The sequence below is a fragment of the Urtica dioica genome, chromosome 7 (genome assembly GCF_054948205.1).
Source record: "Urtica dioica subsp. dioica isolate 48M chromosome 7, U.dioica_male_clone48M_v1_H2, whole genome shotgun sequence".
NCBI lineage: Eukaryota > Viridiplantae > Streptophyta > Magnoliopsida > Rosales > Urticaceae > Urtica > Urtica dioica.
In genome coordinates, this window is record NC_142762.1 from 23,488,575 (window position 1) to 23,513,737 (window position 25,163).

General features: G+C 37.5%; 1 protein-coding gene across 1 annotated transcript; it reads right to left on the reverse strand.

Annotated features, from left to right (window-relative positions):
- Positions 1-6,989: 6,989 nt before the first annotated feature.
- LOC149390483 (shikimate O-hydroxycinnamoyltransferase-like) lies at positions 6,990-19,348 on the reverse strand. Its single transcript, XM_089621223.1, has 2 exons — positions 18,734-19,348; positions 6,990-8,011 (listed from the first exon to the last, which is right to left on the reverse strand). The coding sequence occupies exons 1-2, from the start codon at positions 19,157-19,159 to the stop codon at positions 7,115-7,117; spliced, it is 1,323 nt and encodes a 440-aa protein (XP_089477349.1). The 5' UTR covers positions 19,160-19,348; the 3' UTR covers positions 6,990-7,114.
- Between the last annotated feature and the right edge of the window lie 5,815 nt (positions 19,349-25,163).

A 25,163-nucleotide genomic window follows, 5' to 3' on the forward strand; every position in this document is an offset into this window, starting at 1 on the left:
GAAACCGTGGTGGGACCTCTGAGGTCCTTAGAAATCTCATCAAGCTTTTCTGGAGTGCTTTGGATAGACATTTAAGAAAACCTTTTTTGTAACCCGGTCAGAAGTAAAAAAAAACCAGTGAGATGAACGCCTAGAGAGATAAGCTCTGACGAAAAAATAAATAAAGAGAGTAAAAAAAAAAGACGAAAGATACCTGATTTTGAATCTTCGAGGGATTGAAAACGAGTAAGTCGATTAGAATGCGAAAAGCCCTATTTATTAATAGCGATGGGATGGCAGCGTCGTTTCAAATTCCACTCAAGTAGGAATCATAACTGATTCAGCCTAGAAAGGAGAAATTCAGTTTGACACCTGTCATTATGGACATCATGACTACTACACATGGACATGCAAGTTCGGGATTCAGTTCGAAAATTCGGGCTCAGAAATTTAAAGCACACTTAATATTCGCATAAATTAACTATGCTTTGGGGGACTTATTGTGGATACCAGAATAAATCCTTGTAATTTGGGCCATTTCTCAAAGGCCCGATTTACATCCTGGGCCCCGATTGGTGAATAAAATCCAACCAAGCCCAGCCCGCTCGGATTAGGATTACACCTACAAACCAGCTCGCAGCATTTGCCCCGTCAGCTCCGAAGAAGCAGTCTCCGAGCTGACCACCCCGCGAGTCCGGAAGAAGCAGTCTCCGAGCTGACCACCCCGTGAGTCCGGAAGAAGCGGTCTCCGAGCTGACCACCCCGCGAGTCCGGAAGAAACGGTCGCCGAGCTGATCACCCTGCGAAGGAATAGGCCAAACCACTCCGCATGCAGCACCGCAGAACGCTCCAGACCGACCATCTCATCTATAAATAAAGAAAACAGCGGATCTCGCAGGGGACATTAGGATCATCTTTCTGTACCTTCAATATTATGTATTCCCAAAATATATTCTGTAGTTCTATGTACGATCGTGATCAATTATAATAAAAGTTATTTCCTCAATTTGTTTCTATTATTATCTAAGTCGTTCTTCGTTATTACTCCGAAATTCAATTCCATTTACGACGAATTCTTGAGATCCACATCATATAAATAAGTCGATATATTCAATATAATATATATAATATCGTGATTGTTGAGGAACGGATTTCGACATCAACAACGAGTTGTAGTATCCAACATTTGTACTAGTGGTAGTTGTTATTTTCTCTAAGTTTGATATCTGTTTTCGTTTTAGAGTTGATAATTGTGTAGCTCATGCTCTTGCAAAATAAGCTATAGTACTAATGATTTTGTCGTTTGGAAGGATTATTTTCCTCCTTTCCTTTTGGATGTAGCTTTACTAGATTGTCGTGTTTATTTAAGCCCCATGGACTTTTTCCTTAAAAGAAAAATTAACCTCTCAACCTAGTCCAAAACCAATATATATTGGTAAAATGACACATATATACCAAGGATTGAAAAACCGGGGGAACCGGACGGGAACCGGTCCGGTTCCCCCTTTTTGAAGCTAACCGGCACCGGAACCACCAAAACCGGAGTTTTCCGGTGGTTCCGGGGGAACCGGGCCGGGATCCGGGTGGGAACCCGGTTCCCATTTCCCGGCCCGGTTCAGTTAAAAAAAAAAGGAAAACCCGGCTATAAAAGCCCGGATCCCGTTTTTAATTCTTCATTCGCGTCGGTTTTAGGTCACGAGCTTCCCGACGCCGCGCAGCCCAAATCTTCCCAGATCCCGGTCGGATCCCGCCAAGCCGGCCTCTTCCCGACGCGAACACGGCCAATTCTCACGACTTCCCGCCGGTTCCCGCCCTTCCCGGTGAGGATCCCGTCCTTTTTGAGTTTTTTTTATGATTTTGAGTTTAAATCTTGAAATTTGTTGATGATTCTTGAAGATTAACTATAATTTGATAGTTATGACTACTTAGTGAGCATGAATGTATTTTTATTTAGAGTTTGTGTTGATGTTTGTAATTTTTTTGTATTTAATGATTTAATCCGAATTATTTATTAATTTTGGGATTAGTTAGTGATGATTAAGCTTATGTAAACTTGTTTATTGATTTATGAAGAAATTGTTATGAATTGTTTTTAATTTTAGAGTTTGTGGTGATGTTTATAATTTTTTTGGTAATTAATCCGAATTATTTAGTAATTTTGTGATTAGTTAGTGATGGTTAAGGTTATGTAAACTTGTTTATTGATTTATGAAGAAATTTTGTGACTTGTTTTTAATTTTAGAGTTTTTGTCTTGATGTTTGTAATTTTTTTGGATTTAATCCGAATTATTTGATAATTATGTGATTAGTTAGTGATGATTAAGGTTATGGATTATGATGAACTTGTTTATTGATTTATGAAGAAATTTTGTGACTTGTTTTTAATTTTAGAGTTTTTGTGTTGATGTTTGTAATTTTAGAGTTTTTGTGTATATTACAAGTTGATAATTAGTTAGTGATATTGTGTAAATGTTATTTGTTCATTTGTAGATTACAAGTTGCAAGAATGTCGGCCCCCGACCCAGCTAGGAAGTATTGCACACCTATTCTCGGGAAAAGTAGCGGCCACAAGTGCATATTTTGCGAGCACAATATGGGAGGTGGCGGTATCACGAGAGTGAAAAACCACCTAGCCCATGTAGACCCAACGAGGAGTGTCAAATTCTGTGAGAAAGTCCCTCCTGAAGTGAGAGAAGAGATGCAAGCTTTACTTCAAGGCAATGTCGTAAAAAAGAAGAACAAAAAGTCGTTGGACGCTACGCTTCAAAAGACATTGACTAAGAATGTCGGCGTGGAAGAATCAGACGAAGAAGACTACGAAGCGCAATTACGAGCAGCTATGAAGAGGTCAAGACAAGAGGCGGCTAAGACGGAATGGGAGGCTCGGATGATGTCGGGGCCCGGCAGTGGTTCTACGGCAAAATCTCCACCAGCTGCTCCGTCGTTATATAAGTCAGCGAGTGCGAAGCAAACAAAAATCGATGAGATCGTGGATCCGAAGAAGAGAACGTGGCTCGGAAGACACATAACAAAATTCTTTGTTCACCAACATGTGCCGGCGAGTAAGGCCGCCTCGCATGAGTTCAAAAACATGATAGCGTCCGCTCAAGACTTGGGTAATCCTCAATTTGTGATAAGTAATTTTATTTTCATATTGTCGAATCGCATGAGTTCTTGAAACGTTAACATGATGTATATTGACATATTGCAGGTCCAGGCGTTCCTATACCAACTCCGTATGAAATTCATAACAAATACCTCGATATGGAGGTTGCAGATGCGGAGAACTACCTTGACGAACAAAAGAAGCGGTGGGTAAAATACGACTGCACCATACTCACTGATGGTTGGACGGGGCCGACCAGACTGAGCATCATAAACATTATGGTTTATTGTGATGGTGCAACGGTGTTCTTAAAGTCCGTTGATGCATCAAAGCACACGAAAACAGGGGAGTACATCTACGGAATACTGAGGTCAGCGCTAAAAGAAATCGGAAGACAGAATGTCGTCCAAGTTGTGACCGACAACGGTTCGAACTACAGGAGTGCCGGGTTGAAATTACAACGCAAGTACCATGTGTACTGGACACCTTGCGCTGCACATTGTCTAGATCTGATGTTTGAAGATATTGGGAAGAGAGATAGTGTTAAGCAAACTATCAAATCTGCGAGGGATGCGACTAAGTTCATCTACAACCACGGCACTGTGTTGTCCAAGTTACGGGAGACATCCCCAAGTGAAATCATCCGTCCCGGCGCAACAAGATTTGCCACAAACTACCTAGCTCTCAGAAGTCTCCGAGAGAAGAGAGCTGCGTTGAGGACGATGTTCAGTAGTCAATGGTGGGATGATTCCAAATTGAGTGCAACTCCTACAGGTACATCCATAGCCGAGACTTGTTTAAATCCCAGATTCTGGCATTCGGTGGACGAAGTGTGTGCCATATTCGAGCCGATGTACACCACTCTTCGATTAGTGGACACTGAGGTGCATCCCACGATGGGATTACTATACTACGTCTTCCACGAGATGAGAAAGAAGTTGGAAGCGATGAGTGAGAAGAAATGGGTTGTCGACATCGTGAACCACAGATGGAGTACTCAAATGGAACATCCACTACACATTGCAGCTTTCTTCCTAAATCCAAAGTTGCTGTTTAACCCGGATATCCACATGGACAATACCCACATGGCAGCTGTGACAAGGGTGTTCGACTTCTTGCATCAGGATCTTGATGGGTCAACTCTTGGGAGAGAGGTATAAAACTATAAATTGTTACAAGCTATATCACATTATGAATATACGAGTCTTATTTGATTTTCTAATTACAGTTAATCGCATTTCGAGACGCTCGAGGGGACTTCTCACAACGAAGTGCTATTTCGGCACGAGGCACCCTTTGTGCAAGTAAGTTTGTGAGATGAATTGTATGCATTAAGCCATTAACTATGTCATGGAATGGTAATAAATGACATGATATGATTTATGTCACATGATTGCAGGTGAGTGGTGGGAGCTTTACGGAAATTGGACCCCGACTTTACAGACGTTGGCTATTCGAATTTTGTCACAAACTGCATCCGCCTCCGCTTGTGAGAGGAATTGGAGTACATTTGCCCTCGTCCACACAAAACAAAGGAACCGTCTAGCGTACGGCAGACTCGAGAAGCTTGTTTTCTGCTCGTACAACATGAAGTTGCAGCTCCGAGAAGCAACTCGGATTCACGACAACAACCTCAACCCCCTGGATCCTTTGGATATCATCGAACGAGCTTTCGAACGCTCGGGGAATGACAATGAGGGAGACGACGAAATGCTCCGCTGGATTGACGAAGTTCACATGGACGACGTCAACCAGAACCCGGATCCGGCAGTAGCTGAAGCGGCTCGAGATATTGGACTTGATCCGGAGCGAGTGCTGAACGAGGACGTCCAACCTCAACGCGGATCCGGAGACAGTTCGGGTTCAGATGGCGGAGGTTCAAGCCGTAGATCAAGCGGAGCAGGTGGAGGTGCAGGTGACGGTGGATCAGGGGGAGGTGCTGGAGGTTCCTATCGGTCTGGGGGTTCCTTTACTGCTGGAGGCACCTCATTTGGTGATGTCGGCGGTTCTCAGCTTGGATACGCACCATCGCAAGAAGATTTTGATCGTCTTCATCACCCTGCCTTTTTTGATTCAGGATACGGGCGCGGAGGTATGAATGATGCCATGTCATTTACGTCTAGCAATGACGTTGATGACTTGTCCTACAACTTCGGATCGGTATCAATTGGTCCTCAAGGCACAGAGTCATCTTATGATGACGGATCTTCCAGTTACAACTACCAGGACTCCTATGCATCAACTTACGCTCCCGAAACGGTGCAACCAGTTCCAGGTTATCCCCTCCACTCCATGACTGTTGGTTCATCTCAGTATGAGTACGACTATCACTTGAACAGGTACTTTAGTGCATATGCTCATTACATGACTTGGTATGATTACTGTATGACCGCTGCATACGGTCGCTTTGAGTAGTCATTTGTATCCCTCCTATGTTGAATTTGTTGAACAATAGTATTTGGTAGATTGTGTTGAACTTTATCATTTTGGTTATTGAACTTAGTTTTTGTTGTGTTTGTAATTTGGTAGTGTGTTGAAACATTGTACACTATTTTTAATTTTATGAATTTTACCCTACGTACTTTGTATGTTTTTTTGTATATTTCTTTTCTGAATTCCCCTCGGTAAATACCGGTATTTGACGGTATTCCTCTACGGTAACGGTAAGTTCAACGGTACCGGTTTCTTTTTTTTTTCTCGCTTCCCCCGGTATTCCTTTACGGTACGGGCGGTTCCCCCTAAATTCGAAGGCTCGGAACGGTAACGGTAACGGTATTTCGATCCTTGATATATACATTGTGTTTTAGTGAAATATCGAGTTCAACATTCGATTTTCAAAAATATCGAGTTTATACTATCTATTTAACTAAAATTATGAAATTATATCATGAAATAGACAACAGTGCCACAAATCTTCTTTTTATTGGATCTATTGACTTTTTATTGACGTTGACTATAATATTTATATATAAACATCAATCATCTTTATCATTCGCGCCAGATATATAATTTATTTAAAAACTAAAAAATGAACAACAATCTCTTCATTGAGAAGAATACATAAAGATGCAAAGTAGTAAAAATCGACAGTTGATAATCATCAAAATCACATATTCGAACGGATAATCCACAATTTAGAGTTGCAATTCGAACACGGAATGAAGTCTTCTCTTGGGAGATATGAGTTTTATTATTTAAAGTTAATGATATTTTTTTATTTCAAAATTGAGAATTTAGAAGTTAGGGTAGTGGTTTGGATTTGATTCGGTTTTTTTTTATATATAAGAATTAATACCAATGAAAGAGAGATTTGTGACATTGATATTCATTTTAAGGTATAATTTAGTCATTTTAGTTTAAACACGAAGGTATGAGCTCGACATTTTTGAAAACCAAAAGTTAAACTCGACATTCCACTAAAACATAAGGTATATATGTGTTATTTTCCCATATTTATTTTACTTTTGGTCCAAAATATCATTTTAATTAACTAATATATTCTCTTCGGTTTCCGTAAAATAAGCGTGTCATTCATTATATTCAAGATTAAATATTTATATAAATTGTAGACATCATCTCTAAGGAATGAATTAAAATATCAGATTCAAATTTGATTTCTTATGCAGATAAAATGCGATTAAATAGAGCTAATTTAATAAAAGTGGATTTGACCATTATAGATACATTTTAAAATTAAATAAAAGTCCAAATTTTTTTAGGGTTATTTTTTTTAGGAGTACAGTGTATTTTCAAAACTATGAGTAACTAAAAATATGCAACATATGGGAAGTACGTTTTTACCGGTGTCAATGATAAAAAAAAAATCCCGCCTTCTGTTGTTACTAACGTTATTAAAAAAACTGTAGCTTTGCATCACGATTTATGAGTTTTTCAAGACTTAATGAAGGGAAAGACAATGAAGTTATTTAATTTATATAATGTGTAGACAATAAGTTAAGTAAATAATAATAACTGGACAGCAGCGCAACTAAAAATTAATAATTCGACTTTGTCTAAACTTAGTAACCCTCAAAACTCATAAAGTACCTTCTCAAAGATTTCCATGTGCTGAGGCCGCAAAGATATGGCAACAGATAACCCACAAGTAGTGTGATGACCATCACTTGGGAAAATGAAAGCCTTCTCGTACGTAAGGCTCCCAGGGCCAGTGTAAATCGGCGGACCCCAGCCGAAATCAGCGTCACTGAGCCCCATCTTAGCCCAACTAGTTATCTGGAAATTGGGACTGTAGAAAAGATAATTCCCTTTTCGGATAGCCGTTGGATCATCAGACATAAGCGCGAGATGATCGATCATGGATCTCAAGTACTCGTTGTCCATCCGGGCCCACGCCTCGCGAATTTTGGCCGCAGCGTAACACAGCGGCTTTGACACCAGATCTCCAGCCCGAGAGACTGAAACGGCGCGAAACGCGGCGTTGCCGAAGAAGCCAAGTGGCAGCTGTGGCTTCCACCTATTACCGATCCTAGAGTTCACCGGGAACGTCAGCCTCGTCTCTTCTTCGCTTCCGATCCCGCGGGCTTTGCACACACATTTCCATATATGCCCCGCCAAAACCTCAAATGTGCTATAACAACTCTCATCACCATTTTTCTCTGTCGACGCCGTGCCTTTCAACTGGTCCAGCTGGTCCTTAGTAAGCCTCAAAGTGGAAACCTTGACGTTGTCGTCGGTTATTGTGTGAGAGATTTGGCGGTGTTCAAATTCCGGGTGATCGAACTTGGGTTGAGGAGGGTCGCGAGGGCAAAGTAGTAAAGCACGGTCAAGAAATGGTTGAGTTGAAATTTGGAGACCGCGAGCAATCTCTGACCACGACTTAACAAGATGGAAAGCTGATGATCCGTCCATACCGTGGTGTTCTCCGCGGACGCCGACTGAGACGCCACCGCACCTGAAATTAGTCACCTGAAACGCGATTTAAGCATTAAGTACTTGGCCACAAATATTGCTTATTAGCCTATCTTTATAAGTCCCTCATCCTATTTTAGTTTTTTTGTACCTTTTTGGCCTAAAACATTTATGATTTATATTATATATTTAGAAGTGAATTTTTTTTTTTTAATTTTTTTTAGGGTAGATGTGGCTAATCTTAAATTATATGTTATTTCAAGTTACACTAACAAATTTAAAGATTTTAACATTCTTATAATTTATTTCGATGTATTCATGACAATAGAGAGATAATTTGCAATGACTGTATTAATTAGCTTTGTAATTCTCTTCTTGGATTTGTTACATAAACTTGAGGCATCAGAATTGGGAGAAACAAAAATACTGGTTCCGATTGTTTCCAAAGTTGCATGTTCCGGTAGGGATAGCAACCCGCAATTTCAAATTCCTTATGGGAACTGGAAATACTTGGCATATCCTGGAAGCACTTCTTCCGAAATTGTTTTCTAGGAGTTGTAGAAGACTGAAATTTACGTAATAAGATTATTTTCGTAACCTTACGCAATGTAACAAGTATTGATCCTATTATTATAGGTTTAAGACGAAAAGACTACCTGATGTGGATAACCTTTTGCACTATAGATGTACCACTCATACTTAAAGCCAGATCCAAACCATTGTGATTTGTTTTGTACAAAAACTAGAAACGCCATAAGCTGATTAATAGTTAACAACCAGAGTAGACAACTTTGAGAGATTTTACTTAATGGTCTTAACGAGAGAACGTTGGAACTCAACACTTTCAATGTTAACCAACTTTTTATCGGAGGATCATTATAATGTGATTGTATCATATGTAAACAGGTATGGTAACACTACGATTACCCATTATGATGTTACGATTGCTAATGTTTTTTTCCCATATTTTTCAACATTTTTAAAAATTGAACTTCTACTTTATCTCTTGTTTAGACACCTACTACTCATTTATCTATTCATTATATATATATATATATATATATATATATATATATATTTAAATTCCCAACATCTTAAAAATAACAACAATTTTACGATTTTTCAAACTTGCATGTTTTACAGAAAAATTAAGTTCTCATTTATCTTTTTCATGCATTTTAGACCCCCAAATTAAATCTTATGGGTATTTAAATGTTTTACACCAAAGGATTTTACTTGCAAAGATTACGTTTCACATGATCACTTTAAGGGCATGTACGGTTTTATATGAGCTTTTAAGAACTTATCAAGTGAAGATCGATCAACCTCTCGAACTGAGGCCACCCCGCAATGAATTAACAAGTCGTGGAATGTTTCGGACCCTTCGTCGCTATTTATGGGGTGTGATTAATGCATCTCAAAGTTTATTTCGAAGAGGTACAAGTAGGGCTCAAAAACCCCTATATACGACTGGATCACACTATTAACACTCCACAGTTTTGTTACATGCGGCAAAGTAATATTGACATCTTGACGTGGTGGAGGCAACACCAAAACATGTTTCCCATCTTGCCAACTATAACTCATGACATACTTACTACGCAAGTGTAAACTGTTTCATCTAAAACCGTATTTCGTGACCTGGGACACATTACCTATGATATGTAGTGTAGTAGATGCTCTGAAATGGTCAAGGCTTTAATGGTGGGAGAACATTAATTGACCTCTTCATTCAATACAATCTTAAAAGACATTCGTCAACATCAACCTCATGGATGATTTTGCTTATGATTTCTCAAACGTAAACCTTAACGACAAAGTTTTTTATTTAATTTTTTTTTTTGTAAATTTGGATATTTATAAATACGACTTCATGCACTACCATCTACCAGGATTTAACGAGAGGCGTGCTTCATTAACTTTTTTTTAAAATATAAAACGAGAAGGGATAGTTCCAATTTTATATCGAAAATGACCCCATTTTATTTCCTAGAATTCAGGTCATCATTGGCCGAAAAAATCTATTCCGGCCTGACCAAAGATTTTAGTTCGATCCAAGGATTAAAATATCAACGATATATCGCTAATATATTGTTACATATGAGGTCTCGGCAAAATATCAGTAATAATCGTTATAGTATTATAAATATCATTAAAAATCGATGATATATCGATAAAAAATCCAAATCTTTTATTAGTTAAAAATTATAAATATCGACGAATATCGTCCAAATTTGAATTTTTGTAATAAAAGAAAATAAAAAATTTTATTTTTTATTTTTTTCCTTTATTTCTTTTATTTTTTTCCTTTATTTCTTTTTATTTTTATTTCAAATTCTTTATTCTTTATATCTTTTACTTATTGGTTTTACTTGGTATTATCAATATTTCTTTATTTATATTTTATAATATATATAAACTACATATGACAATACCTATTTATACGAATATATTTATATGTAATATAAAAATCAAGCTTTTAAATATATATATATATATATATATATATATATAAACACACATATAATTATCATAATTTTATTTTTTGTACGTGAGAGAAAAAATCAAGCTATTTGAATATATATATATATATATATATATATTCCTTTATATATGTATATATACATATAATTATCATAATTTTATTTTTTAATAATTATTAAAAATATATTATAAATTATATAATTAATTCATTATATATATAATAATCAATCATTTTTTAGTTTATATTAAAAATTGTTTTATAATTTGTAGTGTGTACTTTGAGTTTATAAAATAAATTAAAATATATTTAATATTTTGGATTTGGAGACATTTATATTTTGGATTTTTTGAAAAATATATTTCGTATAGGATTTTTGTCGATATATTGATCATTAGTCGATATATTATCGATATATCATCAGTACTATTTGTAGTCGATATATTATCGATACCATCGATATATGATCGGTACGATCGATATATCCGTCGATAGTCGTTATATCAGTAAAATCAGAACCTCGGTATCGATTCCGGTATCAGTATTTCAATCCTTGATTCGGTCAAGATAAATTATCTATTCTGACTTTATGCTTAAGTATAGTTATAACTTATAACTAGCTTCTCATCATATATAGTTGGTTGGGCATACAAAACCATGGTTCGACATGCCGTTTTCGAGTCTCATGAATTATGGAAAATCGAACGGAAAAAATGTGAAAAACAAAAACTGAAATGCCGTTTTTAAATGGAAAATCGATATGCTGATTGAAAATCAAACGGAAATAATGTTGAAAAATATTTCAAAAATACTTATATATAGAATGATATATATATATATATATATATATATATATATATACACACACTATATCGACATTAGTTCATACCTGAGTAAAGTATGTATATATATATATATATATATATATATAATTGAGAAACTTATCAACGATACTACTAATATTCTTATGACACTGCTATAAATATAGGCATCGGGTGCGTTGAAAGTCGCACCCGATACCCAAAATGTCGCACCCGAAAGTTCTTCGGGTGCGATTTTAGGTACGACATTATCGCACCCAAAAGTCCGTCGTTATAGGTTTCGAGTTCGACATGTCGCACCTAAAAGTGTCACATATTAGGTGCGATAATTTTCAGTATGACATGTCGCAATCAAAGTCTCATCTATTTGGCTTCAGAAAATCTAAAAAAATGAGTATTAGGTGCGAACCTAATACGTTCTTGTAATTAAAAAAAGATTTGTACGCCGCCCCTCCTCCCTCGTCAGGCCTCAACATCGCCGCCGCTCCTCTCCCACATCCCTCGCCGGCCTCCCCCTCCAACCCCTCCTCCCCATCTTCTCTCGCCGACCTCCCCCTCTTCCTTTGCCAGGCCTCAGCCCTCATCGCCTGTCCCCCCTTCCTCCCTTGACGGCTTCGCCCTCGATCGGCGAGGGAGGAGGCGTTGTGATCTGTTGGAGGGCATAGAGCAAAAGAGGTCGGCCCTCACGGTCTTGGACGGCAGAGGAGCTCGCCAGAGGTGGCGAGGTCGTCGGACGAGTGAGATAGCTTACCTAGGCTCGGTGCAAGGAGGAGAGGCGGCGGTGAGGAGGACGGGCGGCGGAAGAGGGGAGAGAGAGAGAGAATGAGAGAAGCGTGAAGAAGAAGAAGAGGGAGCGGAGTTTTATAATTTGAACCTAATGTTGTCAATGGTGCCCACAAGAAGAGTAGTAGCGTCTATTCATGTACATTTGATGTAATATAGTCTCACGAAGACTCTTGCTTGTAATTTCTTATTTATTAATAAAAGTTGATACGTTCATTCATTCTACCTTGTCTGTTTGAAGCTTTATGATAAACCCTTAGTCTTTAGTCCATAAACAAACCTAACAACACATGAAGAGACAAATGTAGATTTACATGAACAAACTCTTCATGGTTTGCTTAAAACGATATATACGTAATCTAAGGGTCAAAGGACTATTGACCTCAGTACGATTGTTAGGAGAATCTATGATGTCTGGTTATGGGACATTGAGAGTTGGAGACTCTATAGTTCTTCGAGGTATCTTCCGAAGGTACTGAATTGACCAGTGCAATTCTAGAGACAAGATAAGAACAAACCATTTAACCTCTTATGCCTCGAAGTCACTACGTATGAATTTCATCATGCTTACCTTAATCCTCAAATGAGACATGCCATTTCACAGCTTACGTATTCTCATTTGAAAAAGTCAGAGTTCGGACTCACTATGTGATTCTGAACAAGACCTCTTGGTGAAGTACTAAGTTGTGAAGATGTCATGAGTAACTTTGTGAAGTTCTCATAGATATGGAATTCATGTACAAGATGGCTTAAATGCAATGTATATCACCTCATGCTTTGTTGCTTTGAATGTGAATACATGAACTAGTCAGTGTCCAAATTGAGTCTTGACTTTTTTGGATGAAACAATGTGACTTGTTAGCTCCTCGTCATTACATTGTTTCTAACTTATTCACAAGCGACAAAGGAGTTGAGGAAATAACAGCTAGAAGGGTAAAATGGTAATTTTGTAAATCCCGACTAGCTGATGATATTCATGAAGGGTAAACATAGATAATATTCAGTGGATCCACTCATTATAATTAGGTTGAATTCTTGAGTAGAAAATAAATTCATTTGAACCGAGAGATTTTCAGTGTCAACTCTTTAGTGGAGTCAGTTGACATTAAGCTAAAATTGGAAAAGGTTTGTGAACTTTTGAGTCCAAGTATTTAGCTCAAGCTTTGTTCATTTGGATCCATGAGGTCACTGTCACAAATCATATCGAGTAGGAATAGTTAAACTAGAAGCTAAGTCAAAACAAGACGAGACAAGTTTTACGAAAATTGTAAAAAGGGTATTTTTGTCTTTTTGGACATAGTATGAAATGAATGCCAATAAATTTTTTGACATGGTCATTTGATGACTTGCATCCACCCGGCCAAGTTAGTTTGTTTAGGCCTTGTGGATTAATTTCATTTCATAAGAGTTTTATTGAAAATTCTTAATGGGCCTTTCTCATGGTGTCATGAACAAATGAAGAAGCTTCTAAAAGCTACTTCTAGAGAGACTTGGCCGCCCACCCTATAGAGAAATAGGAGAGATTATTTTGTGCATTAATGTATCAAGATACTTGCCAAAAGAAAAAGAGGAAACAAATTTCCTCTAGAAGGAAAGTACAATTTTGGTCAAGACAAGTCAAGGGAGAAGAAAAATAAAAGAGGAAACAAATCCAAGGTGTCATGACGGCTTATGTTGGCCGTGTGACTTGGATAGAAAAAGGGAAATATTTGCTCATGAATATGTGATATTCTATAGAAGAGGTAACTACCTTATTGAAGGTAAAATCTCTCCGATAAATAGAGCCCCCATTCCTCTCATTTTATTCATTCCACATAAGTTAGAGATTGAGAGCTTCTCTCTCTTGACCTTGTGGTGGCCGAACTCCTCTCTATCTCTCTCTCTAGTTTTCTTTCGTTTTTGTTTTGGCACCTAGGTCCTCATTTGACCTAGTGTTTTTAGCTCTTCGACTTTGAGACTTGTTCTCGAGTCGTCGTGTTTAAAAAGTGCCCAAAAACTAATTCCTTTTCTCTCTAGTGATCATAGTGTTAGAAACTTTCGTGGTTGCTCGAGTTGCCGAGGAAAGAAGAGAGACGTGATGTGAGGGGAGACGAACGTTGCAACCTTCCGAAAGCTTCTCAACGTTCAAGCTTCTAAAAACGTTAGTAAATTTATAATGCTCGTAATAATTTTTATTTATGTGTACTTGCTCTTTATCTAGGTTAGTAAAATCGTTTTACTTGTCAAAAGAAAAATTTTAAATTTCTGCCGCTTACCCGAAGCGTTAAACTTTTTCGTAAACCCTAGATCAATTCCAACACCTAATACTTTCAGGTGCGACATGTCGCACCTGTTGCTCATATCAAGTGCGACATGTCGCACCTAAATGAGCAGTAGGTGCAACATGTCGCCCTAGATACTAAAAAAGTTAAATTTCAATTTAGGACAGTAAAATTAAGAGAAGGGATTTTAAGCCCGCCTAAAATTTTTTAAACTTGTAGGGGCGACATGTCGCACCCGATACCACTTAAAATTAGCGAAACTTTTGGTTTTCTGGAAAGGTATCTGGTGCGACACGTGTATGTAAAAATGCAAGCTATTTGAATATATATATATATATATATATATATTCCTATATACATGTATATATACATATAATTATCATAATTTTATTTTTAATAATTATATAATTAGTTCATTATATATATATAATAACCAATCATTTTTTAGTTTATATTAAAAATTGGTACTATTTTATAATTCGTAGTGTGTATTTTGAGTTTATAAATAAATAAAAATATACTTAATATTTTGGATTTGGAGACATATATATTTATATTTTTTTAAAATATATTTGGTATAAGATTTTTTTCGATATATTGATCATTAGTCGATATATTATCGATATATCATCAGTACTATTTGTTGTCGATATATCATCGGTACCATTGATATATCCTTCAATAGTCGATATATCAGTAAAATCAGAACTTCGGTATCAGTATTTTAATCCTTGGTTCAGTCAAGATAAATCATCTATTTTGACTGTATGTATAGTTATAACTTATAACTAGCTTCTCATCATGTATTAACTTATAACTTGCTGGATTTTTTTTTCTTGTTCTCTGCAGGTGACCGAGCGAAATGAAGACGAAGAGAGAATAGAAGAAAAACGAGCAAGATAAAGAAAGAAAGAATGCCCGCTTAAAATTTTAAACAATCAGGTGCGACTTTGTCGCACCTAAAAGTTTTTTAAACTATCTGGTGCGAAAAGTCGCACCTGATACTCAAAAGAAAAAATAATTTAAGCGGAATTTTTTGGACTTCTGGTTGACAGTCTGGTGCGACTAGTCGCACCCGAAAATCGTTTAGATGCGACTTTTAGGTGCGACTAGTCGCATCTGATAGTCATGCGCATCAGAAAACCAAATTTGTAGTAGTGATAGTTGGTTGGGCATACAAAACCAAGGTCAAAATGAAGTTTTCGACGCCGTTTTGCGTCTCTTGAATTACGGAAAATCGACACGCCGACGAAAATTCGAATGCAAAAAATGTGGAATAGGGAAACTGAAAATGCCGGTTTTAAATGGAAAATCGACATGCTAATGGAAAGTCAAACGGAAATAATTTTGAAAAATATTTCAAGAGTATATATACATATATACCTTCTAATTTTAACCTTATAAAATGTATAGAATGATATATGTGTATATATATATATATATATATATATATATATATATATACACTACTATATAGACATTAGTTCATACCTGAGTAAAGTATATATATATATATATATATATATATACTACGATATAGACATTAGTTCATACCTGAGTAAAGTATATATATATATATATATATATATATATATATATTTATTTATTTATTTTAGTAATTGAGAAACTTATCAACAATAATACTAATATTCTTGTCACACTACTATAAATATAGGCATCGGGTCCGACGAAAGTCGCACCCGTTACCCAAAATGTCGCATCTGAAAGGTCTTCGGGTGCGACTTTAGGTGCGACGATTCGCACCCAAAAGTCCGTCGTTAAAGGCTTCGGGTGCGACATGTCGCACCTAAAAGTGTTACATATTAGGTGTGACACTTTTTGGTGCGACATGTCGCAGCCAAAATCGCACCTATTTTGCTTCAGAAAATCTAAAAAAACGAGTATTAGGTGCGACATGTCGCAACTAATACGTTATTTTAATTAAAGAAAAAAAGATTTGTACGCCGCCCCTCCTCCCTCGCCAGGCCTCGGCCATCTCCGCTCCTCCTCCCCATCATCCCTCGTCGGCCTCCCCCTCCTCTCTTGTTGGCCTCCCCCTCCTCCCCATCTTCCCTCGCTGACCTCCCCCTCCTCCCTCACCGAGCCTCAGCCCTCGTCGCTCCTCCTCCCCCTCCTCCCTTGCTGGCCTCGCCCTCGACGGGCGAGGGAGGAGGCGTTGTGCTCTGTTGGAGGGCGGAGAGCAAAAGAGGTCGGCCCTCGCGTTCTTGGACGACAGAGGTGGTGGAGGTCGTCGGCCGAGGGAGAGAGCTTACCTAGGCTCGGTGGCGATGAGGAGAGGTGGCGGCGAGGAGGACGAGTACCGAGGAGGATGGGCGGCGGCGAGGGGGACGGGTAGCGGCAGATGGACGAGAGAGAGAGAGAGAGAGAGAGAGAGAGAGAAAGAGAGAGAGAGAGAGAGAGAGGCGTGAAGAAGGAGCGGTGTTTTATAATTTTAACCTAATACTTTCAGCTCATATTGGGTGCGACATGTTTCACCTAAATGAGCATTAGGTGTGACATGTCGCACTGGATACTAAAAAAATAAATTTCAATTCAGGAAATTAAAAATAAGGGGAGGGATTTTAAGTCCGCTTAAAATTTTTAAAACTTTTAGGTGCGACATATCGCACCGGACGTGTCGCACCCAATGCCCATATTTATATGCGACATGTCGCACCGGATACCTTTCTGCACCAGAAAATGAAATATGTAATAGTGTCAAAATAAAAATAAAATCAAATTGGGAAATGGTATCTCTTTATCGTATATCCTGTACTGTACGTACGTGTGTAGTACAATATCAATGTTTATTATGCAGATCACAAGCTTCGTGGACTTTTTTTTGTTAATGGGCCATTTTTATGTATTAAATACATTAGTCATACACTAAGTTGCAGCCCAAGCTTATTAGGGTTTTATATCTTATCTTCTTCTTGAGTGCTTCAGCCAAATTCATTTTACATCTGCAATTATTACGTGTGGTCTCCAACCTTTCTCCACAGTCACCTTGAATGTCGCCGAAAATTCACGTTTGTGCCGAAATATTACTGAAAATACATTGCGCCGTGTCGAAAGCGAAACGAAGTAACCGGACGCCGTCGAAATTCGCTGACTTAGAGGTGGTCTCCGAGCCACGCCGTTTCTCTCTATATATATATTTCTAATATTCTCTTTCACAATTAATTAGTTACGATTTTCTAAGAAACTCTATTAAACGCATCATGGGTAGGGTTTGACTCATATAAATATTAGATTATACCCATACGAGTTTTCATATGCATTGTGAGTTTTTAAGAAAATTGTGCTTGAGAGAAAAATTGTTTGTTCTATCTTTGCGTAAATCTCTATCTCTTGCAATCCACTTATTTGTCAGTGATGAAGGTTGGATTTGTTCTCGTAATATTCTAAGATCACGTATCATCGTGAGCATGCATCAACCAATTGGTGAATTTATTGAATGGAAGTGAGAGAATCTTAGCATTTGAGAGAGTTTAAGTAAAACTTGACGGATTAATTAGGAAAAAAATGCACTTAAAACTTTATCATTATACTAATATCGTATAAGCATTTACATCAGCAGTTCGCTTGATTTTTTTCATTACTTTTTTCAAGAAAAAATATAAGTTCTATATTTTAGTTATACAATTTTATTCAGTAAATATTTTCCTCAAATTTCCTCTCGAAATAACACAAGAAAAATAGATTTTCATATGCGCACCTTTTTAAGGTTCAATACACATCCTAAAGGAAGGTTTTAAATTGAGTTCTCTAATATGTTAGTATATGAAAATTCAATATTTATTATGTAGTTAACTTTTGATAAATTTTAAGTAAATAAGCACACTATAAATTTAAGATTTTATTAATAAAGCCAAAATGACATTAATGATTGTAGACATTCGTTAATAATTGTAAATAATCATCAAACTCTAAAGGTATAAATAAAATGCTAAAAACTTTTAAACAATGTCATATCACCATAATGACTAATTTACATAAAATTTATAAAAATTGACTATTTAGCAAATTTATAAATTTTGGTTGCTTCTATAGTTACCAATCATCATAATGAAGTGTTTTCGTTTCATATTAGAATTTTCCAAAATTTAGATGGAAAATCGTAATAACTTAAGTTGTTCATAGTACGAGGTTCAAATTAAAAAGAAAAAGAAAATACATTGAAAAGAAAATTTTCTATTAAAAATCGTTGATTTTTTGAAAAAATTAATACACTCTTCTTCGACTTTAATGAAAGGAATAATCTATAATTTAAAAAATAAAATAAAAAGGATTTTATCACTCATTGGAATCAGTATTCATAATTTCATATAGTTAGGCTAATATTATGTGTATATATGTACATACATACATATATATATATATATATATATATATATATATATATATATATATATATATATATATGACATACCTGCACCGCCAGCATAGGATAGGATGAAATGTCTTGAGAGCTGTGATCAATATAAGGGAGGAAAACTGACATCTCCGGCAACGGAGCTAAATCTCCAAGATCTCTGAGGTCGCAGTCAGTCTCGGCCTCAACAAAGGGTACGCCCTCGCCGTTGCAGTCGATCTCTGTGATTTTGTCACCGTCGAGCCTGCACCGTCCGGCGAGCGGGTAGAAGTGGACCAAAGTCTTGCTCAACGACTCTCTCAGCACCGCCGCGAATTCGGCCGTGCTTTTCGTCCGCCGATAAATGTAAACGACAGAGTTGTACCGACGGAATAAGTAAGTTCCGTCCAGCAACGTAAAAGGGATCGATCGTCGAGGTGTCGCTTCTGCCGGCTTTAATGTTGTTGTCTTCATCGTCTTGATCTCGATCATCATCTTGTTCATGATTTCTAGTCACTTCAAATTCTCAGTAAGGATCTCAATTGGGTTGGACGAGAATAGTGTCACTATTATTGTTGAGCTATCAATCACCAATGAAATTATTGAGCTATCAATCCCCAATGAAATTATTGCGCAATGTCATTGCAATGTATCTAGTCTAGATATTGTCTCCCACCTGTTTATCTCAAGTCCCGTCAATCTAAAGTTTGTGGCTTTAAAGTTAGTGCGCCCACATTGTCTTTTTCTTTGTTTGTTGTATTATCATATACAGAGGGGGGGAGAAAAATTTGAGAGAAAAGTTAAAAGAGAAAAAAGAAAGTTGCGATCGTTTGCAATTTTTGTAATTTTGGATTGATTTTGTTGGTAAAATCACTTTTCAAGTAGAACGTAGGATGTATTTGTCTAACTTGGGTAAAATTCATCTGTCACATATTTTCATCTATTGTCGATTAAACTGTCTTAATTGGAGCACATGGACATATATTGTTGTATGTTAAAGGGTAAAAATTCGTCTATCGGAAACGAACAAAACGTAGCGGAATATGAGAAATGAAATCATTCTTTGCCGTCGTCAGACCAATCTCTGCCCAAGTACAAGCGGGACTCAGAGAGGCCCCTCCAAGAAAAGGGCGGGATCTATAATCTTTTTAGATAGGTCCCACTAATTGTAGGCGAGGCCCTACCTGAAGGGCAGGTCCCGCGGGCTACAAGCAAGACCTTGCCATCAAATGCACATGTCCCGCATGCCACAAGCAAGAGTCGGTCAAAAGGGTAGCTCCCACGAGATACAAGCGAGACCCAGCCATCAGAGGTAGGTCCCTTAAGCCACGTCAAGGTCCGCCCAAGAGCAAGCCCCGATGACTTCGCAAGGTGCAAGGCCCTCCCTCATGGCCTTAACCTCGCCGCCCCCACGGCGAGGCCCAAGCCCAACCCAACCCCAAGAGTACTAAAGCTATTTAACTACTACATATTATGGCATACACAACAGACTTTTCACAACACTTAATTTATGTTTTGTGAAAATCGACTTTTAACAACACTAAAATTAAGTGTTGTGAAAAGTCGACATTTTACAATGGTTATTTCGTACTGATCTGAAATATGGGGGCTTTTACAACAGTTTCCTAAGCGTTGTGAAATTCCCGGGATTCTACAATGGTTATTTAAGTGTTGTAGAAGCTTTCTACAACACTTGATTACACAATGGTATATAAATGTTGTAGAATCATTTCACAACAGTTTTTAGGTGTTGTAAAATTCACAATTTGTAGTAGTGTTTTTTTAGGCCTCAATTTTGAGAAGGCCCAAAATAAATTTTGATGAAAATTGATACCTAATAAAAAGCCAAAATACAAAATAATTTTTTACTTATTATTATGATAAAATAGTTCTCAAATGGTACCTAATCAAGACACCAAATAAAGTCAAAATACACACTACAAATCATAAAATAGTATTCAAATGGTAACAGTTATTAATATAAACTCAAATATTATTGATTATTATTGACATATAATGAATTAATGATATAATTTATAACATATTTTTAAACCTATTAAAAAATAAAATTATGATAATTATATGTATGCATACATATATTTAAAAGCTTGATTTTTTTACACATAAAAATTAAAATTATGATAATTATATGCATAGATACATATATATAGGAATATATATATATATATATATATATATATATATATATATTCAAAAACTTGATTTTTTATTTTACATATAAATATATACATATAAATAGGTAATATCATATATATATATATATATATATATATATGTATGTATTATAAAATATAAATAAGGAAATATTGATAATAGTAAGTAAAATCAATAAGTAAAAGATATAAAGTAAGTAAAACTTTGATGATGTGGATTTTGAAGGGAACACCTCGAACTTTATTTATATTGCGAAAAATTTGAAATCCTAAAACATTGGCTCGTAGGCCTTATTGAATCTGGGAAAACAAAGCAATTCAATTGGGGGAAGCACTGGCTACTGGCAATACTGCCTCAAGTGTTTCGCATTCCTTGAGTGACGGATCGTGATATCTTCCGTGTACTCAATGTAGTAGGTCCCATCATGTATGACTTGGCGGACTCTATAGGATCCTTCCCAGTTTGGCCCGAGGACGCTGTTGGAATAGATTTAGGGTTTAAGAAAAGATTACCGCTTCTAGCGAGCGGCTGAATATAAATTTTTTTTTAAAAACTCGTAAAACGTTTTTACAACATAGACAAAGTGCATGAGCGTATAATTTAAAATTTTAAAACTACTTTAGTTTTTACTTGGTACCAACCTTGAATGGAGCTTGAATGTTGAGAAGGCTTAGGAAGGTTGAAACGCTCATCTCCCCACTCAGCTTGCCTCTCCCGCTAGTCTACTTGAACCTGTGAGCAACCACGAAAGTTTCTACCACTAGAGTCTTTGAGTGTGGTTAGGATTTAGTGTGTGGGTACTTTTAAACATGATGACTCAAGAACAAGTCTTTAAGCCAAAGTGCTAAAACAAATGCTAGGTCTAATGAGGACTTAGGTGCCAAAACAAAAGAGATAAGAAGAGATAGAGAGAGAGAGAGAGATGGTGGGTGGCTTTGATTCTAGAGAGAGAAGCTATCGATCTCTAAAATTGTGTGTTGTGAGTTGTGAATGAGGTGGGGTATTTATAGGAGGAGGATTACCTTCAAAAGGTAGTTTCCTCTTTTCCATTGAATATAACATATTCATGAGCAAATCTTCATTTACTCTTTTCCTCATTTCACACGTCCAACTCCCATGCTTCTAGAAGCAAATTGGTTTCCTCTTTTCCTTGCTCTCTCTTGGTCTTGGGCTCCCCCTTTGATTTCCTTCTAGAGGAAATTTGTTTCCTCTTTTTCTTTTGCCATGTATCTTCATATATCAATGCACAAAATAATATCTCCTATCTTGCTTGGATGGACGGTTTGGACTTCTAGAAGGAGCTTCTAGATGTTTCATTATTTTTTCATGACAACATAAGAAAAGCTCATTAAGAATTTTCAAATACAATTCCATGAAATGAAATTCAATCTCAAGGCCCAATTCCTTAACTTGGCCATGTGATCTAATCTCATTGTCATCATATGACAATGTAAAAAAAAAAATTATTTATTGACATTCATATCCGTCTATGTCCAAAAGGACAAAATTACCCTTTAGACAGTTTTCATAAAACTTGTCTAGTGTTTATTTTGACTTAGCTTCTAGTTTAACTAATCATACTCTAATGATTTGTGGTAGTGACCTCATGGATCCAAATGAACAAAGCTTGAGCTAGCATACTTGGACTCAAAAGTTCACAAACCTTTTCCAAGTTCTAGCTTAATGTCAATTGACTCCACTAAAGAGTTGACACTGAAATCTCTCGGTTCAAATGAATGTATTTTCTACTCAAGAATTCTACTTAATGGTAATGAGTGGATCCATTGAATATTATCTATTTTTTACCCTTCATACATTGCATTTCAGCAATCTTGTACATGAATTCCAAATCTATGAGATCTTCACAAAGTTACTCGTGACGTCTTCATAACTTAGTACCTCACCAATAGGTCTTGTTGATATCACATAGTGAATCTAGAACTCTGACTTTCTCAAATGAGAATACCTAAGCTATGAAATGACATGTCTTATTTCAGGATTGAGGTAAGCACGATGCAATTCATACATAGTGACTTCGAGACATAAGAGGTTAAATGGTTTTTACTTATTCTGTCTCTAGAAGTGCACTGGTCAATTCAGTACCTTCAAAAGATATCTAGGAAGAACTATAGAGTCTCCAACTCTCAATGTCCCATAACCAGCCATTATAGATTCTCCTGACAATCATATTGAGATCAATAGCCCTTTGATCCTTAGATTGTGAGTGTATGTTTTAAGCAAACCATAAAGAGTTTGTTCATGCAAATCTATATTTGACTCTTCATTTGTCGTTAGGTTTGTTTAAGGATTAAAGACTATAGTTTATCATAAAGCTTCAAACAGACAAGGAAGAATGAATGAACATTTCAACTTTTATTAATTATTCAGCAGTTAAAAGCAAGAGTCTTCATGTGACTTTATTACATCAAATGTACATAAATATTGTTTACTACTCTTCTTGTAGGCACCATTGACAACAGACGCCGGCGCCTTGTACTTGGGTGTTTTGAAACACTCGTTTGAGTAGAAGGCTTCCGATGGCGAAGGTTCGCCGCTTGATCATGGAGTTATAGTATTTTTTGTCTTTGCGCTCTTGCGCAGAGAGGGGGTGAGTGCCCCTGACCTCTTTTCGTCGATTAAGTCCAACTTTTAGGTGTATGGCCTCGCCGTTATTTTCCTCGTTGAAAGTCTCAACTCATAATGCAAGGGAGAAATGAGTTTCCCTGGTGGCATTCCGGGCAGTCGTCCAGTACGCCCATAGGATGAATGGTAGCTCTTCCGCCCATGCGCCTTTCTTGTCTTCAAACTTCTTTTTTAGATTGCTCTTTATAGTCTTGTTGACTGCTTCGACTTGACCGTGGGCATGTGGATGACGCAGTGAGTAGAACGTCTTGCTAATCTTTAGTTGATTGCATATATCTCTTACTCGCACGTTGTCGAATTGCATGCCATTGTCGGTTGCAATTGAGGCAGGGATGCCGTGTCAGTTGATGATGTTCATGAAGTTTGTCTTATTTGCCTCGGTGATCTTTGCAAGCGACTCGGCTTTCACCCATTTGTTGAAGTAGTCGATGGCGATGATGGCGTATTCGTATTGTCTTGGCGCTCTTGGGAGCTTGCCAATGATGTCCACGCTCCATTTGGCGAAGGGTCGTGGAATGATGCTGCTGCTCAGCGGAGTTGGTGACTGTCTTGGGATTCGGAGAAGCGTTGGCATTTGTCACAGCGCTTTGCCCATTCGCATGCATCTTTCTTTATCGTAGGCCGAAAATAGCCTTGTTTGAGTGCAAGGAAGATTCCAGCAGAGTGGTTCCCGCAAATGCCTTCGTGGATTTCACGGAGGACCTTGGTTGACCCGTCACTATCGAGGCATAGGAGCAGCGGTGTTGAGTAACCGTGTTTGATAGAGTACATCATCTCGAAGCGTATACTTGGATGCTAGGGCTCTCAATTTGTTGGCTTTCTTGCGGTCTTCGGGGAGTTCTCCTCTTCGGAAGAATTTGATAATCAGGCTCATCCATGTTGGCTGAGGCGTATTCTCTATGGTTCCGACTTCATCTCGGGAGACGGATGGTTGTGGTAGAGATTCGATTAGGATAGTCCCCAATCCGTCTTCATCGATGCTAGATCCGAGGTGAGCAAGAGTGTCAGCCTCATATTTCTGTTCTCTCGGGATCTGGAGGATCTCAAACTAAAAGAAGGCATCGAGCTTGGAGTTTGCCTTCACTAGGTAGGAGACCATGTTGGGCTCCTTTGCAATATAATCGTTTTTAACATGATTTACGATCATCTGCGAGTCGCAGCGTATTCGCAGGTTTTTGGAGCCGAGCTTTTGTGCGAGCTCTATCCCTACGATAAGGACTTCATACTTGGACTCTTTGTTGGAGGCCTGGAAACCATAGTGAAGGGCGTATCATATGTTTTCCCCGTCGGGGTTAGTTAGTATGATGTCGGCGCCAACCCCTCGGGCATTAGATGCTCTGTCTACGTGTAATTCCCAGATGAGACCCGTTGGGTCAACCTTTCTCTTTCGTACGAACAAGTCATTGGTCGAGTCATTTTCTGCTCTTCCCATGTCGGAAGTATAGGAGAATTCTTCCATAAAGTCATCTAAGGTCTGACCCTTTATAGCTGTTCTTGGGTGGAACTCATTCTCATACTCGCTCAATTCTTGGGATCGATTGCCATGCGAGTTGATGTTCCTTTTGAAGAGCTTTACCTATCGGGTGCTCATTTTGGACCGCGATAGGGTGAGCCTGGAAATACGAGCACAGTTTTTTAGTTGCCATCACGTGAGCTAAAGAAAGTTTCTTGATCTTGATGCAGCGCGTTC

Coding starts and splice junctions, on each gene's coding strand:
- LOC149390483 (XM_089621223.1), bottom strand. CDS start 19,159: ATGAACAAGATGATGATCGAGATCAAGACGATGAAGACAACAACATTA. Junction 8,012..18,733: donor ATCCTATGCTGGCGGTGCAG/GTATGTCATATA, acceptor ATCGCGTTTCAG/GTGACTAATTTCAGGTGCGG.